The sequence below is a fragment of the Podarcis filfolensis genome (genome assembly GCF_964270895.1).
Source record: "Podarcis filfolensis genome assembly, chromosome: 13".
NCBI lineage: Eukaryota > Metazoa > Chordata > Lepidosauria > Squamata > Lacertidae > Podarcis > Podarcis filfolensis.
In genome coordinates this window covers 45,938,290-45,955,986 of record NC_139615.1, presented here as the reverse complement: position 1 = coordinate 45,955,986, position 17,697 = coordinate 45,938,290, and the positions used below count along the sequence as shown (strand labels likewise).

General features: G+C 44.3%; 1 protein-coding gene across 1 annotated transcript; it reads right to left on the bottom strand.

Moving 5' to 3' along the window:
* Positions 1-213: 213 nt before the first annotated feature.
* On the bottom strand, positions 214-15,599 carry LOC310747838 (UDP-glucuronosyltransferase 2A2-like). The gene is made up of 6 exons (XM_083583125.1): positions 14,784-15,599; positions 12,712-12,860; positions 11,729-11,860; positions 11,282-11,369; positions 9,743-9,962; positions 214-933 (listed from the first exon to the last, which is right to left on the bottom strand). Exons 1-6 carry the CDS (start codon positions 15,517-15,519, stop codon positions 645-647), a joined length of 1,614 nt encoding a protein of 537 aa, XP_083439251.1. The 5' UTR covers positions 15,520-15,599; the 3' UTR covers positions 214-644.
* Between the last annotated feature and the right edge of the window lie 2,098 nt (positions 15,600-17,697).

Sequence of the window (17,697 nt, the reverse complement as noted above, 5' to 3'; positions counted from 1 at the left end):
CTGGACCTTTATTTTTATAGAATAATCTTAAAGTGGGGGGAGTAACCCTAAAGCAAACCATTATGGATACCCACTGCTTTTTTGCTTTTTTTAAAAAAAAGTTTAGGGGTACTCTCATTTTGAAAATCACCATTTTATAGTTCAAATCGGGGGAAATAAATACAGTAAATGGACAAAAGTACAAAGAACATGCATTACACTGGGAAAGGAAGTGAAGTCGCTATTGGAGGTGGTAACAACAAAACTGACCAATCACCGTGCTAGATTCCAACTCCTACTTCACACATTAAACGCTCACTTCTGTCTGAGACTCAGGAAACACCGTGACAGGAAATGAGGCTGCCATCGAGAGTAGCAGAAAAAAGCACTGTGATTACCTACAACTCTCCTCTCTCCACTGCTGAATGGAGGGTTGTTAAGGCTGGCTTCAGCTGAGCATTGCTATAATAATAAATTATTCTTATTAATTCCCCGCCCATCTGGCTGGGTTTCCCCAGCCACTCTGGGCAGCTCCCAGCAGAATATTAAAAACATGATAAAACACCAAACATTAAAAACCTTCTCTAAACAGCTGAAAATGCTTAGCACTTTTGGAAGCAGATTCCATAAAGGGGCACACAACAATGGCTGAGTCCCAAGAGAAACTATTCTGTTTTCGTCTTCATAATGATCCTAACACGTTTCCGACAATACAATAAACAGCACAAACAGCATTTGACAGCAATGAATGTGAAGAGTGCCATGCAACCGATCAAGAAGGCAATGGTATCCAGGGAGTGATATTGGTACCAGGTCAAGTGATGGGCAGCTACTCTCAAGTGCTTGGCACCTTTGTGGCGCATGACAAACTCTATCCAAAAGACAGCCCGGTCCAGCGGCTTTAACAGTTGGTCATGGTGGATCTGTGATAGCCTTAACGCGTTTTCCTTATATCTGGAGGGAAGGGAGTGGGGGAGAGAAATAAAAACAAATTCAGATAGGCAGAGGCGTAGGAAGGTCAGGTGGTACCCAGTGCATAAAATTTATTGTCACCCCCCCGTTGATTTTTATTTTTTTTTGCCTGCAAAAATGGGTTTATGTTATTTCATATTTTATTACAAAGGAATAATAATAATAATAATAATAATAATAATAATAATAATAATAAACTTTTATTTATATCCCGCCCTCCCCGACCGAAGTCGGGCTCAGGGCAGCTAACATCAGATACACAACACTGGTATAAAATCAAACAATAATTAAATTACCTCCTAAAAGCATGTCAAAATCCAATTAAAGTCTAATTAGATGGCTTTCCGCAGGGTTAGGGTTGGGAACAGTAAGTGCTCCACTGAATTGAAATTTCAGCCTTCACGACATAGGAAAACGGCCAAGTAAACAGCTATTTTCGTGGAGGAGGGTCAAGATATTAACTGATATGCATGAAATTTCATATATAGCTATATAATCCCTAGTGTAGTAAGATAAGACCTTTGGAGCAGGCATTTTTTTTAAAAAAAAAGTTTTTTATGAACCGCTCTAGTAGGGCAGTAAAGTGAGATGAGCACCACAACCCCAGAGTCAGCTTCCAGGTCATGTGGCCAGCATGACTAAGCCGCTTCTGGCCAACCAGAGCAGCGCACGAAAACGCTGTTTACCTTCCCGCCGGAGCGGTAACTATTTATCTACTTGCACGTTGACGTGCTTTCGAACTGCTAGGTTGGCAGGAGCCAAAGATGTTGGCTATTTGCAGTTTAGTAGCACTGCAGAGAGCTTGCTGGGGAGACCATGCATGACAAGGAACTCAAAAATAACTTTAACAAGGTTTTAATAACAAAAACAAAACTCCTTTTACACTAAACATAACAACAAACATGACCCAACCACCAACCTATCCTCCAGGGTAATGAGAGAGCTAGGTGCTGCTCCTTATATACTATGCCCAAATGCTGACACAGCTTAATTAACACAACCTAGCAGCATCTGCTATGTTTCACAGCTGTAAGACTGGGTCTCGTTATTTGCCCTGGCCCTGGCCCTGGCCCTGGCAATGGGAGCTCAACCTGTCACGGGGATTCGAACCGCCGACCTTCTGATTGGCAAGTCCTAGGCTCTGTGGTTTAACCCACAGCACCACCCGCGTCCCTCCGCAATGCTTAGCATCTAACTAAACTGAAAATGTGTCTTACTTTGGTTCAGAAGGTGTCCCTGCTATCCAGTTGCTTCACTGCTGGGAGAAAAGTTGTGGGGCCACCACCTCTTAGGACCCCCTCTCTATCCTCCTACTTTGCAATGAAACGGGGCATTTAAGCACTGCAGCTGTATAAATACTTAGCACCTAACTAAGGGCTCATCCACACTTCTGCTTGTGCCGTGCCCAGAAAGCATGCGTCCTACCAGTTTTCCCCTTGCCCCGTACCTTTTCAAGGGAAAACTCACTCTTTGGCGATAGATCAGAACAAATGGCAATCCAGGGCCAAAAAGGAATTGCTGTTTCCTCCAACTGAGCACTAAAGAGCAGCTTTCTCTTGGGTGGGGGAAAGCAGCAAGACAAGAGGAAGTGTGGATAAGCCCTGAGTGCCATAGCTTGGTTCAAAGTTGGTATCGCAATGTCTAGGGTGGATTCATGCCAAAGGAACTGTACATTACTCAACCCATATAAATAGCCAAAGGCGATGACAAATCTGCAGCAACAGAACAAACAGAGCGATACAGATCATACATCTATAATATGAGCTAACACCCAAGAAGTGAGAGAAAGAGACATCAACAAACTGAAAGCCAGGTTGATTTCAAATCAAACAGTTTTATAGTGGTTTTATCCAGCTCCTTTTTCCTGATTCTTCTTTTACAGCTAGTGCAGCCCCACTGAATTCTATGGGGATTGCTTCCCCATATGTATGCTGAAATATACTCAGAGTCGAAAGTGGATTCCATGCTCTTTATTCAGCTCATAGCGGTGAGGAGGAATGGAAGTTCCCCCAAAATGTCTGCCTTATATACATTATTTACACAATGGGCCCCACGTGATTGGCTAATTCCGGGATTCTCCTGTAGGCCAATCAGGTTGCGGGTTCCCTTCCACCTGGAGCTAGATTGGGTGGCTCCTGTGGACCAATCAGACTGCTGCATTCTGAATCCTATTGTTCTAGGACCAATCAGACTGCTGCCTTTCAGCATTTGATTCTGTATCCAGGGGTAGGCTCTGGGCCAAATTGACCAATATGGGTATTAACAGAAGGTTATTACTTCTGATGATTAAGCTTCATGAAAACAATACCCTCCAGATAAGACTCGCACAGGACGGCAGACTCTCTAGAGAAATCCCAGTCCAAAGGGGAGTTAGACAAGGATGCCTATTAGCCCCATTTTTATTTAACATCTATGTTAAATCCCTGGTCACATGTTGTCGTGAAATCGAAACCCCACCACCACCACCACCCCGTGTTCTCTAACGGCAGAAAAGTACCAGTTTTAATGTATGCGGATGACGCTGTTCTTCTCTCTCAAACCAAAGTGGGCCTGAAACGTGCCTTAGGAAAGTTTAGTGACCAATGTAACACTGAACTGTTAACAATTAACTTTGCCAAAACCAAAATTGTACATTTTAACCGCTCCTTCAGGAAAGATAATTGGAGCGTAAAGGGAAACGCCATTGAACAGACTAAGACCTTCCAATACTTAGGCATTACTTTCTCTTATAATGCCAAACTGTCAACACACCTGACCACATCAGCTATATCAGCAGGAAGAAGTGCAAATGCCATCCTTAGATTATTCAGAAGGAAAGGAGCTGGCTTCCTCCCGATGGCCCTAAAAGTTTTTCAGGCAAAATCTCTAGCCCAACTCCTGTATGGCTCTCAAATTAGCCCCTCTGCCAACCTTAAGACCCTTGAAACAGTACAATCAAAATTCTTAAGATCATTATTTGCTACCCCAAAGTGTACACCTAATGCAGTCTTAAGGCAAGAGGCAGGACTGCCCAGAGTGGAATTAAAAGTCTGGGAGCAAGCAATATCCCTCTGGCTGAAAATCCATTACAATCCTAAGGGACTGTTACCTTGCTTCCTGGCCGCAGCTCCCTATCCTCCTTGGCTTATGCAAATAACTAATAAGATCAAACAAATTGGCCTAAACCCTGAAAATCTTTTTATTGAAACTCCGAACAAGGCAAAAGCAATTGTCACTCAGAGACTTCACGATGTCGAATTACAACAAGAAGTCGCCCTACTCCCGGAGACGTATAGATGCTTAAAATCTTGGCCTAATTTTGCAGCTGCCCCTTACTTAACTAACATCACTAACGAAGCTTATAGATGGGCTTTCTCTAGAGCCCGCTTTGAGACAATGCCCTCAGCAGTGCTGTACGGCAAATTCACGCGGGTACCAATGCATGCACGTCTCTGCCCCTGTATGTCTAATAAGGTAGAATCTGTCACACACATCCTTCTATTTTGCGAATTTTATAGTGAAGAACGAGTTCAACTTATTTTGCCGCTTTTATCAAAATTTATACCCCTACAACATTATTTGGAATCCTCCCCCGAAATTCTACGAAAATACCTTCTGGAAGATTCCTCAAGCTCAATGTCATATGAGGTGGCCAAATTTTGCACTTTAGTAATCAGGAAGCGTAAATCTCTTCTGTTGAATGGCACACTGCGAAGTTCCCTTGTGTAATCTTTTTTTTTTCTTTTTCCTTTTCTGATGTTGTTGTTGATCTCTTTTCGTTTGATCTTGTGGTGTTTAGTGTTACTGGCTTTTGCCGCAATAAAACTTGAACTTGAACTGCTGCCTTTTGGATCCTATTCAACTCAGTACATAACATATGCACTGCATGGCAGCCTGCATAGCTTAGTCTTAAAGGAGCCACACAGGGCTGTTAATAAGTTGCCCCACCCCCCATAAATTCCCAGACCTGTGTGAAAAGATTATTCCCCTCTTTCCAGAATGTGCAGTAAAGTGGAGGCATATTAACTGGGCTAGGAGCTGGGAGATCAGAGTCAAAACCATCACAGAGCCATGAAGTTCCCTGTGTGATCATGGGCCAATTACTGTCTCTCTCAGCCTCAACTCCCTCACAGGGTTGTTGTGAGAATCACATGGGGGGAAGAAGACCCATGAATGCCACCTTGAGCTCCTTTGGGGAAAGATGGGATGGCTATAAACTCAATAATTGATAAATTGTTGTTGTTTAGTCGTTTAGTCGTGTCCGACTCTTCGTGACCCCATGGACCAGAGCACACCAGGCACTTCTGTCTTCCACTGCCTCCCGCAGTTTGGTCAGACTCATGTTTGTAGCTTCGAAGACACTATCCAACCATCTCGTCCTCTGTCGTCCCCTTCTTCTTGTGCCCTCCATCTTTCCCAACATCAGGGTCTTTTCCAGGGAGTCTTCTCTTCTCATGAGGTGGCCAAAGTATTGGAGCCTCAGCTTCAGGATCTGTCCTTCCAGTGAGCACTCAGGGCTGATTTCCTTCAGAATGGATAGGTTTGATCTTCTTGCAGTCCATGGGACTCTCAAGAGTCTCCTCCAGCACCATAATTCAAAAGCATCAATTCTTCGACGATCAGCCTTCTTTATGGTCCAGCTCTCACTTCCATACATCACTACTGGGAAAACCATAGCTTTTACTATACGGACCTTTGTTGGCAAGGTGATGTCTCTACTTTTTAAGATGCTGTCTAGGTTGGTCATTGCTTTCCTCCCAAGAAGCAGGCGTCTCTTAATTTCGTGGCTGCTGTCACCATCTGCAGTGATCATGGAGCCCAAGAAAGTAAAATCTCTCACTGCCTCCATTTCTTCTCCTTCTATTTGCCAGGAGGTGATGGGACCAGTGGCCATGATCTTCGTTTTTTTGATGTTGAGCTTCAGACCATATTTTGCGCTCTCCTCTTTTACCCTCAATAAAAGGCTCTTTAATTCCTCCTCACTTTCTGCCATCAAGGTTGTGTCATCTGCATATCTGAGGTTGTTGATATTTCTTCCAGCAATCTTAATTCCGGCTAGGGATTCATCCAGCCCAGCCTTTCGCATGATGAATTCTGCATATAAGTTAAATAACCAGGGAGACAATATACAGCCTTGCCGTACTCCTTTCCCAATTTTGAACCAATCAGTTGTTCCATATCCAGTTCTAACTGTAGCTTCTTGTCCCACATAGAGATTTCTCAGGAGACAGATGAGGTGATCAGGCACTCCCATTTCTTTAAGAACTTGCCATAGTTTGCTGTGGTCGACACAGTCAAAGGCTTTTGCATAGTCAATGAAGCAGAAGTAGATGTCTTTCTGGAACTCTCTGGCTTTCTCCATAATCCAGCGCATGTTTGCAATTTGGTCTCTGGTTCCTCTGCCTCTTCTAAATCCAGCTTGCACTTCTGGGAGTTCTCGGTCCACATACTGCTTGAGCCTTCCTTGTAGAATTTTAAGCATAACCTTGCTAGCGTGTGAAATGAGTGCAATTGTGCGGTAGTTGGAGCATTCTTTAGCACTGCCCTTCTTTGGGATTGGGATGTAGACTGATCTTCTCCAATCCTCTGGCCACTGCTGAGTTTTCCAAACTTGCTGGCATATTGAGTGTAGCACCTTAACAGCATCATCTTTTAAAATTTTAAATAGCTCAGCTGGAATACCATCACTTCCACTGGCCTTGTTATTTGCAGTGCTTTCTAAGGCCCATTTGACTTCACTCTCCAGGATGTCTGGCTCAAGGTCAGCAACCCCACTACCTGGGGTGTACGAGGCATCCATTTCTTTCTGGTATAATTCCTCTGTGTATTCTTGCCACCTCTTCTTGATGTCTTCTGCTTCTGTTAGGTCCTTACCACTTTTGTCCTTTATTATGGCAATCTTTGAACGAAATGTTCCTTTCATATCTCCAATTTTCTTGAACAGATCTCTGGTTCTTCCCATTCTGTTGTTTTCCTCTATTTCTTTGCATTGCTCGTTTAAGAAGGCCTTCTTATCTCTCCTTGCTATTTTTTGGAAATCTGCATTCAATTTCCTGTATCTTTCTCTATCTCCCTCGCATTTTGCTTGCCTTCTCTCCCCCGCTATTTGTAAGGCCTCATTGGACAACCACTTTGCTTTCTTGCATTTCCTTTTCATTGGGATGGTTTTCGTTGCTGCCTCCTGTATAATGTTGCGAGCCTCCATCCATAGTTCTTCAGGCACTCTGTCTAGCAAATCTAAATCCTTAAACCTGTTCCTCACTTCCACTGTGTATTCATAAGGGATTTGATTTAGATTGTATCTTACCGGCCCAGTGGTTTTTCCTACTTTCTTCAGTTTAAGCTTGAATTTTGCTATAAGAAGCTGATGATCCGAGCCACAGTCAGCTCCAGGTCTTGTTTTTGCTGACTGTATTGAGCTTCTCCATCTTTGGCTGCAGAGAATATAATCAATCTGATTTCGATGCTGCCCATCTGGTGATGTCCACGTGTAGAGTCGTCTCTCGTGTTGTTGGAAAAGCGTGTTTGTGATGACCAGCTTGTTCTCTTGACAGAACTCTATTAGCCTTTGCCCTGCTTCATTTTGCTCTCCAAGGCCAAACTTGCCCGTTGTTCCTTTTATCTCTTGATTCCCTACTTTAGCATTCCAATCCCCTATAATGAGAAGAACATCCTTCTTTGGTGTCGCTTCTATAAGGTGTTGTAAGTCTTCATAGAATTGGTCAATTTCAGTTTCTTCAGCACCAGTAGTTGGTGCATAAACTTGGATTACTGTGATGTTAAAAGGTCTGCCTTGGATTCGTATCGAGATCATTCTATCATTTTTGAGATTGCATCCCAGTACTGCTTTCGCCACTCTTTTGTTGACTATGAGGGCCACTCCATTTCTTTTCCGGGTTTCTTGCCCACAGTAGTAGATATGATGGTCATCCGAACTGAATTCGCCCATTCCTGTCCATTTTAGTTCACTGATGCCCAGGATGTCAATATTTATTCTTGCCATCTCATTTTTGACCACATCCAACTTACCTAGGTTCATGGTTCTTACATTCCAGGTTCCTATGCAATATTTTTCTTTACAGCATTGGACTTTCCTTTCACTTCCAGGCATATCCGCAACTGAACGTCCTTTCGGCTTTAGCCCAGCCGTTTCATCAGCTCTGGATCTACTTGTACTTGTCCTCCGCTCTTCCCCAGTAGCATGTTGGACGCCTTCCGACCTGAGGGGCTCATCTTCCAGCGTCATAACTTTTATATGCCTGTTGTCTTTGTCCATGGAGTTTTCTTGGCAGGGATACTGGAGTGGCTTGCCGGTTCCTCCTCCAGGTGGATCACGTTTGGTCAAAACTCTCCACTATGACCTGTTCATCTTGGGTGCCCTGCTCGGCATAGTTCATAGCTTCTCTGAGTTCTTCAAGCCCCTTCGCCACGGCAAGGCAGTGATCCATGAAGGGGAATTGATAAATAAAGAATGATAATAATTAAAAGTATATTTTCAGCCTGTCTGTCCCTGATTTTGAACTGGGGGAGGACTGTGTGTGTCACCAGGTTTGAGTCATGAAAAGCAAACACCTACAAATCAAAGGAGGTGCAAATCTGTGACAGAACCACAATATTTAGGCATATGAGCACCTGACTTTACATGCATATCTTCAGCAAATCCAGTGTGTGGGTGCATACTTGCCCGGGTGAGGTGTGCAAGCAGGGTGCAATACATGCCTTGATACTATGGACATTGATTTGAACCATCCTACTTTCTACAGTAGCATTTTGAATCAACCACCATTTTGAATTTATCCATACAGCAACCCTGTAAAGTAGACTGCAGTGCAATTCTAGGAAATTTTGCAATTCTAGCAAAACAACGGGCGTAGTTCTAAGGAGCAATACTCTTCCACAAAGCCACTCCCGACATAAGGAGGGGGGGTTGCGGGCTCACGCCCACCATCATCCGTGCGGGGCTGGCTGCGGTCCCGCGCGATCAGGGGAATCCTTGGGCCGCGTCATACCCTGGGCCAGCCAATTGGCTGGCTGCAGGGGAGGGGCTAGGGTCACATAAGGACAGCGCGGCCCAAGATCGCCCCTTTCCTGCCTCGTTCCAGCTGCGGTTTCCCACCCACCCAGCCACCCTCTAGGTTTCCCCTCGGACTTTGCTATGGTGGCCGCAAGGGGCCTGGTAGGAGTTTTTCCACTTGGCTAATTGGCATTGTTTTCGAAAGCCATTTGGTTTTTTCGCTTACCTCGTAGCAAAACGTCACAACGCCTTTGGTTTTGGCGGTTAGGGATTGGTAGGGGTATTATTATGCAGATGAGTTGGGGGGAGCGCCATCACCTCCCCCAAATATTTAAGGGTAGTCCAATAAAGGATTCCGGGGGGCGTTGCCTCGTCCGAAACCTATGGAGGCTAGGGCCTAAAGCACGCCCCCGAGCGGTGACACCTCGGGGAGCACCTAGGGATGTGCATCTCAGGGGCTCCCCCTGTTGGTGTTAACCCTTTCCGGTTCTATGCCAGATAGTCTGATAGGACCACTGCCTAAAGCCAATACCGCTCTTACCTGTAACCAATAAAGTTGTGGCCATTTTTCGCCCATTAACCTAAAATTCTGGTGTCCTGTGTCTTTATTTGTCCCAACTGGGGTGGGGGGCGGGAATCGCCATGCAATCAGTTTTTGACACTTGGCATGGCTTCTGCCCATTTCCACAGGAAAGCTGCCGTACACCTGACCCTGAAGCAATCTCACATGCATTCTGCAGACTAATGGAGACCACTATTCATCTCTCACTTTCAGAGGAGAGTTAGCGACTGACTCACGTGGCGTTGAGAATGACAGCCTTCACAGCATCCACTAAATCTTTGGCTTCCATTGTCTGGATGTCCAGCCCCACAGCCATCCCCTTTGCCTTCATGTGCTGAATATTGTCAGGCTGGTCGGCAAACATGGGAATCCCCACTGTGGGAACGCCATGGTAAATAGCTTCATAAATCCCATTGATCCCACCATGTGTTATGAAGGCTTTGGTCTTGGGGTGTCCTGGAAGGAGAAGATGAGACTCTGTTGACTATGGGATGAAACAAGTAGGTTATTAGCATTGATTCTCAGCAGCAGTGCCCAGCATAGTCCAACTGTCAGGCAATCTCTGAAGATTGCAGTTCACTATACATATTAATGTTTCTAGAACTCAGTGCTGACCCTTGCCAAGCACACAACAACAGCTTTGTAAAACAGAGAGAGCTTGTAGTCCCTGATATCCTGAATTGTGGAAAACTCAAAGTACCAAAAATTTAGCACTGTCTGGGGGCTTGGTTTTCCCTGGGGTGTATCCCCTGTTTGGTTGCTAAACATGGGAATCACCACTATAGGAATACCATGATAAATAGGTTCATAAATTCCACTGGTTCCACCATGTGTTATAAAAGCTTTGGTACTGGGGTGTCCTGGAGAAGGAAGAGGAAAATTTACTCAATATGAAATGGTTAAATTATAATTGATCTTCAGCTATAGCATTCCAGCTTAGTCCACATGCCATGCTATCCCTAAATGTTGCATATAGATATATCCTCAACAAGAAAGCAGGCAGCACAGAACACAGGAGCAAAGTAAACCTGCTTGTTGGACTAGAAAACACTACAGTTTTATGATACTACTGAAGTATAGAAGGGTTCCCATGAAGCAAGGCAAAGTGATAACTGCAGGAACCTTTATTGAACTAACAGAACTGGACAACAGGGGCAGAGCAACTGCTTATATACAGTGGTACTTCGGGTTACATATGCATCAGGTTACAGACTCCACTAACCCAGAAATAGTACCTCAGGTTAAGAACTTTGCTTCAGGATGAGAACAGAAATTGTGCTCCGGCAGCGCGGCAGCAGCAGGAGGCATCATTGGCTAAATTGGTGCTTCAGGTTAAGAACAGTTTCAGGTTAAGAACGGACCTCTGGAACAAATTAAGTACTTAACCCGAGGTACCGCTGTACATTTCTGAATGTCTGGGCCATGCCCAACGTGATTGGCTGTCTAAACCTCTAAGCTGTGAATCATAACTCAGAGTTTCAGGGCCAATGGCAGTGGCCCAAATCCTGAAATGTTCTGTGGTTGGATTATCATGTATCGAATCAGGACACAGGGGCTCAGAATCCCTAGTCCGGACTCAAGCTCAGGCAAACACAGACCACTGGATACATAACAACTACCATTCTGTGATCAGGAATGGAGCAGAATAGAACAAGGGGAGAAGGCTCATTGCTGTCATGAGTGAAGAATATGGGGATGGAGGAAAGATATTTCCAAGGGACTGGCAGAACACAGCAATGAAGCCATAACTAGAACAAGCGTGAGGCTTCTCTCACCAAGAAGATCATTTTGTGGTATCCAGTCATAAATCCTGGTGTTGGAGCCTAAAGTTTCTGGTCTTTTCCCTTTGTGGCGCCAAAGAACCTGGTTTAGAAAAAAAAGAGGAAATCTTCCATGACTCCTACATCCATAACGTAGGTGTAAAATTTAAGAAAACAAACAAACTAAAAGTTATCCAGAGCAAATTCCATCTGCTTCTCAAAGCAGACCTTGGGGAGTCTACCTTCTTCTCCATGAATTATTCTGCACCAATAATTAACTCTCATAACACGTATTAGACAAGGATAGCTTCAACGTCTAACACAACTCTAATGCATTTAAGTAAAGGGATGTAAAGGGATGCAATTTCACAGGTCAGTTAAGGGAATTGACGCAGCATTTTCACAAGTCCACTATACAACTTTTTGTTTTTGTTTTCTTTACCAAACAACATGGATACTGACCTTCTGTGGAAGCTGGCTAAGTGCCGAAGCAACGATGTTGCTCTTTTCATCCGTTAAGTTTGCAACAAGAGAGCCCAGAGAAAACACCACAATGCCATGTTCCCCTGAACTCTGGACAAATTCTTCCATTTCCTGTCAAAAGTTCAAAGCACATTTTAAAAATAACTATATTGACAAGTCACATTCCTCCATGTCTTTTCCGTTTGAACCTGATGCATGAGTAGCAATGTGAATATTTTACTTGATATTTAAAGTTGTGAGGGAGTGTTTGGGAAATGATCTTTAAGTTCCAGCTTCCAAACTGTGCTTTAGGCTCCATGGAAGCCTATTAGAGTTCTAAAGGTAAAAGGTAAAGGACCCCTGGATGGTTAAGGCCAGTCAAAGGCGACTATGGGGTGCGGCACTCATCTCTCTTTCAGGCCAGGGGAGCCAGTGTTTGTCCACAGAGAGCTTTCCAGGTCATGTGGCCAGCAGGACTAAACCGCTTCTGGCACAACGTAACAAAGTGACAGGTGCCAGAGTGCACAGAAATGCCGGTTACCTTCCTGCCACATTGGTACCTATTTATCTACTTGCACCGTTGTGCTTTCAAACTACTAGGTTGGCAGGAGCTGCGACAGAGCAATGGGAGCTCACTCCACCGCGGGGATTCGAACCGCCAACCTTCCAAACGGCAAGCCCAAGAGACTCAGTGGTTTAGACCACAGCGCCACCCAGAGAGCAGAGTAGACAACAGACAAAGTCACTGGTCACTCCAGCTGCAGACACCTTTTCTCCACTTTTTTACCTGTGTTTTTCACATCAGCCTGAAAAGCAGAAATCAAGCAGGCCAAGTTCTTCCTGACACAGCTATATCAGTGATGATAAGCTTCCATCCTGCTCATTCACTACATTTGCTACACTTCTCAAAATGTATAATTCACCCAGCAAGGGGACCCTCTCTCAAGGAAGCACGCCTAACTGAAATTTGGTTTCAGAATTACCTCTGGCAAAGGCTTGGCTGGCTGACACTGCAGACCCCCTACAAACTCAAAATTTGGTAGGAGAGGCCGTGGGAATTCAAGGTCCCAGTAGGTACGGATCAACCAGATTTCGGCTTTCCCCATCACTTCACACTGAGTTGTGGGTCTTCCTGTCAAATGAGAAAGAGGAATGAGGTTACATTCAGCTTGTCTCTCCTTCATGTTTTCAACATTTCCACAAATAGTGAAAGCTGGTTCACACATTACATTTCAACTGGACACCTAAAAAAAAGTAAGAGATGTGAACAGGAACAGGGGACAGAAAGAAATACATGTATTATGAGCACTCATTCATTAGCAAGCCTGGACTGGCTATGGCTCCTTGATGGATATTCTTTCGGGGGAAGTCCAGGTTTTCTCTTACATAATGCTAGAAAGAACCAATTGGCCTGAAGTCAGCGTTGGTAGCTGAATGTGCACCAGAACTAGTGACAATCTATTGACCACCAGGCCACCAGGCCGTTGGTTCAGTTCTTGTTACAGTGGTACCTCGGGTTAAGTACTTAATTTGTTCCGGAGGTCCGTACTTAACCTGAAACTGTTCTTAACCTGAAGCACCACTTTAGCTAATGGGGCCTCCTGTTGCTGCCACACCGCCGGAGCACGATTTCTGTTCTCATCCTGAAGCAAAGTTCTTAACCTGAAGCACTATTTCTGGTTAGCGGAGTCTGTAACCTGAAGCGTATGTAACCTGAAGCGTATGTAACCTGAAGCGTATGTAACCCGAGGTACCACTGTACTGAATTCTGCATAGAACCATGTGCAGATACTATCTGTTGCAGCTTTTGGTTCCTTCAGCTTCCTTGACTTTATTTCCCCCTCAACATTACCGATGCATTGATAACACATCTTCCCCTCAAAACAGCAACAACAGTGTGGTGGTGATCACACATATAGTTGTATGAAGATTATCTTCATGTGGTATCTTCCCAATGTGCAGGAGCTAAGGAAAGGTCAATTGTGGCTGCTCTCAGTTTCTTTCTTCCCCAATCAATTTCAATTGTCCACATTAGTGCATTAAAATGCCATTCATTTAAAAGGTTTTCACAAAAAAGTGTCACTCCTAACAGACATATTTTTGTATGCACTTTTGTATATTATACACATCTTTGCAAGCAGTTTTCCCGAATATACTAAGCTATTCTCACAAATGTATGCATTTCCCTGCATGCTTCACAAACTTACACATTTTTGTACAGTTTTTTTGGTCGATTGAACTGCATTGCAAAATTCAGGTAACTCCAGTTTCAAAGCATAGTTGTGTGTCTGTCACTCCGGGAAGTGGAATTTACATAGCTTTACAATATCAGATCAAGTTTCTCCACCATCTATTGCAATAAAACACATCAGTAAAATACCACACAGAAGGATCCTGATGAAATAATAGATAGAACTACATAAAAGTTGCTTGCTTATCATTTGTTGAGTGGTGGAAAAGAGCAGAAAATCCCAGAATAATGTCTGTGCTTCAACTCCAAAGCTAATTTTAGATATGATTCTAGTTCAATTTGAGCTCAGGGGGAGTTGTACAGAAGGCGGAGCAACTGGGTGAAGCCATAAAAGAACAAAGCAGATAAGATTCACTCCTCACTCCCTTACTCTCTGTAAGACAGAGTTGTTCCACCTGGCCTTTGGCTCTGAATCAGTTTGATTCCCTCCCCCTCTTTCTTTTTCCTTTCTCCTCCTATGAAGAGATTGCTCCCTAATTGTTTTAATGCTGTATCTTAATCTTTTTAAAATTGTATTTTAATCAACTTGTTTTTATTATTGGTTGTTAGCCGCCCTGTCTTGGCTGGGGAGGGCGGGGTATAAATAAAAATGTATTATTATTATTATTATTATTATTATTATTATTATTATTATTATTATATTACAGATGATCAGGCTCTAAAGCTTAGTAGAGTCCTGCTACTTGGAGGTCCTTTCTAACTGGCCATGCCAAGGATTGAAGTTGGAATTCTTGACCTCTTTAGAGCATCTACTCTACCAAATAATAACAATACTTTGGGAAGAAGAAACAAAAGCAGGCTTACCTAAAACCTGAGTGTAATAAGAGTCCCAATCGCCATACCAGGTCTGGAAAACGTGGTCTTGCACGAGGTAAGATATTATATTCCTCACCCTTTCTCCAAATGACATTCTGTCCGTGAGCCCAGACAAGACAGCAGGGGCATAGGAAGGAGGGGCGGGTATCTTGCCACAGTGTCTCTCCACCGTTAAGCCTGGAGTGAACTGCAGGGTGTACACAAACGGGATGTCCATTTTCACAGCAATCAGGTCGCCACAGGGTGTCGCAGGGTCTGCAAGGAGCACGTCGTAGTTGCTCTTTTTCAGGCGGGCCATGAGTTCCGGGTCGGCCAGCACATTTTCACACTTGAACTTATGGAACTCATGTACTTTCCTCATCATCTTTCGCATCTCTTGGTAGAACCTGTAGAAGGTCAGAGCAGTTGGCTTGTGGTCCAGCAACAACGTGACGAATTCCTCAAAGAATGACTGGGCCTCAGCCTTTCCATAGGGCACAGGGAACACCTCAAACTTGGCAGCTGATATATCATCACTGGGTTCGATTAAGATGGACGCTGACGGGGCTAGGATGCTGACCTTGTGACCTCTATGCAGCAGTTCCTGGATAATGACCTTGATATTTAGCCAGTGGCTGGCATCCTCTGGCCAGATAAGCACATTCCCACAGAAAATGTTGCCTACTAAGGCAAGCTGAAGTATTAACAATTGAATTGCAACCGCTCTTGCTGAGGTGGGGACCATGATGTGCTTTTCTGGGAAAGCCAAAGTTTCTTCTTCTGTCACTTGTCAACAAAGATGTCATTCAGTGCATAGCACTCCTATTCCACACCCTACTCCAGAGAAGACTTTTTACCAAGTGTGTTGAGTCTTGATTTTTAACTGTCCAGGTGGAACACTGTTTGAAGATTTCTGGAATGAGAAGACAAATGGCACAAGCCATCTCCATCACTATTTCAACTGAATGATATTTTTACATAACCATAACCAATACAAATCTACTACCCACACCAATAAAATTACTCGAATATCATTTTATTCAAATAGATGATACACCTATCTTCTCCTGGGCTATATCGATCAGGTCCTTGGGGTATAGGCTAATGGCAGCTGTTCCAGTGGCATAGCTGCCTCGATATATATGGGGGTATAGGATTGTTCATGGAGTTTTCATGGCAGGGATACTGGAGTGGATTGCAGGTTCCTGCTCCAGGTGACAAACCTAGACAGCATCTTAAAAATCAGAGACATCACCTTGCTGACAAAGGTCCGTATAGTTAAAGCCATGGTTTTCCCAGTAGTGATGTATGGAAGTGAGAGCTGGACCATAAAGAAGGCTGATCGCCGAAGAATTGATGCTTTTGAATTATGGTGCTGGAGGAGACTCTTGAGAGTCCCATGGACTGCAAGAAGATCAAACCTATCCATTCTGAAGGAAATCAGCCCTGAGTGCTCACTGGAAGGACAGATCCTGAAGCTGAGGCTCCAAGACTTTGGCCACCTCATGAGAAGAGAAGACCGCCTGGAAAAGACCCTGATGTTGGGAAAGATGGAGGGCACAAGTAGAAGGGGACGACAGAGGACGAGATGGTTGGACTGTGTTCTCGAAGCTAAGAACATGAGTTTGACCAAACTGCGGGAGGCAGTGAAAGACAGGAGTGCCTGGTGTGCTCTGGTCCATGGGGTCACAAAGAGTCGGACACGACTAAACGACTAAACAGCAAATAGGATTGTTCTACTACTTTTACCAAGCACAACTTAACCTTTTATTTCCCCAGCTTGGATGATCCTCCTACTAACTGTGTTCATGGCATTCAAACATGCAGACATCGTGCCCATTATATTTGCAGAGCAGAGCAGACATGTGAAGCAACCTTCCTGGGAATGTTCCACTGGGAACAGGGGGGAGATTACCTGTCTATTTCCTCCCTGCACACTGAAAGCTCGCATGTCAGTGGGGAGAAAGCAGGCTCAGGCATTTTCCCTTACCATCTGCAGGGAGTGCATAGACATGCTATCTTGTATGTGGACATGAGTCCCAATCTGGGAGGAAAGCAGGATGCAAATATATTAAAATGATAATAAGAAGAATCGACTTCCACATGCAGACTGAAGTGGTACAGTGCCAGCGTTCTGTGTTTGCAGTGCCAGATTAAGTGTTTTAGAGAAGAAAGTGTCCCAGAATTGCAGCCTTAGCTGCCTTAGGGGCCAGTTCCTTTGCAGGGCTACACCGCTGTAATTACTGTTTCTCTTTCATTATTTTATTTTACAGTAAAATTGAGCATTGAAGGAAAAAGAAAGAAAACAAAAAGAGGAAACAGAAAATAAAAGTTCCACATCCAGCCCAGCCCTCGGCCCCTCAAAGTTCCAACATTTGGGGACCCTTCATCATTACGAAGGAACTGACCATCATCATGGTGACTGCATCATAAACCGTACTTTTCCATGTATAATACAAGATTTTTGGTGTTATTGGTGGCTGCGGCAAGGGCTGGTGTGGATTTGCTGTCGCTGCGACAATTGGGCGGGCAATTGGCAGTTTCTGGCGGCGATGGGACATATGAAAAGGCAGCTTTTGGGATGTGTGTGAATGGCAGCGTAGGTCAGGTGGGTGAGCGATTTTCGTCAATCCCCCCTTTAAAAAGCTCAATAACCAATCCTTCCCCCCAAAAGAGCTCAACAACTCTGGGCAATCATCACCCATTTTCCTAATTTTGAGTCCCCCAAAATACGGGGCATCTTATACATGGGGGCATATTATACACGAAAAAATACGGTACCTTGGGTCACATGATTCCCTTCACCCTCAGCTTGGCCAACAATTCACTTTGCCTTCCACCAATACAAAAAAATTTAGGTGTCTCCTGACTTACCTGGATTTGCTGAGATCCCCACTCCCTGGTGCAGTAGTAGAGAAACAGA

Bases quoted from the DNA above. Each gene is read 5' to 3' on its own strand.
- LOC310747838 (XM_083583125.1), bottom strand. From the start codon at position 15,519: ATGGTCCCCACCTCAGCAAGAGCGGTTGCAATTCAATTGTTAATACTT. The intron at 12,861-14,783 runs GTAAGCCTGCTT...CTCATTTGACAG, and splicing joins TTATTACACTCAGGTTTTAG to GAAGACCCACAACTCAGTGT. The intron at 11,370-11,728 runs GTCAGTATCCAT...TTTCTAAACCAG, and splicing joins TTAGCCAGCTTCCACAGAAG to GTTCTTTGGCGCCACAAAGG.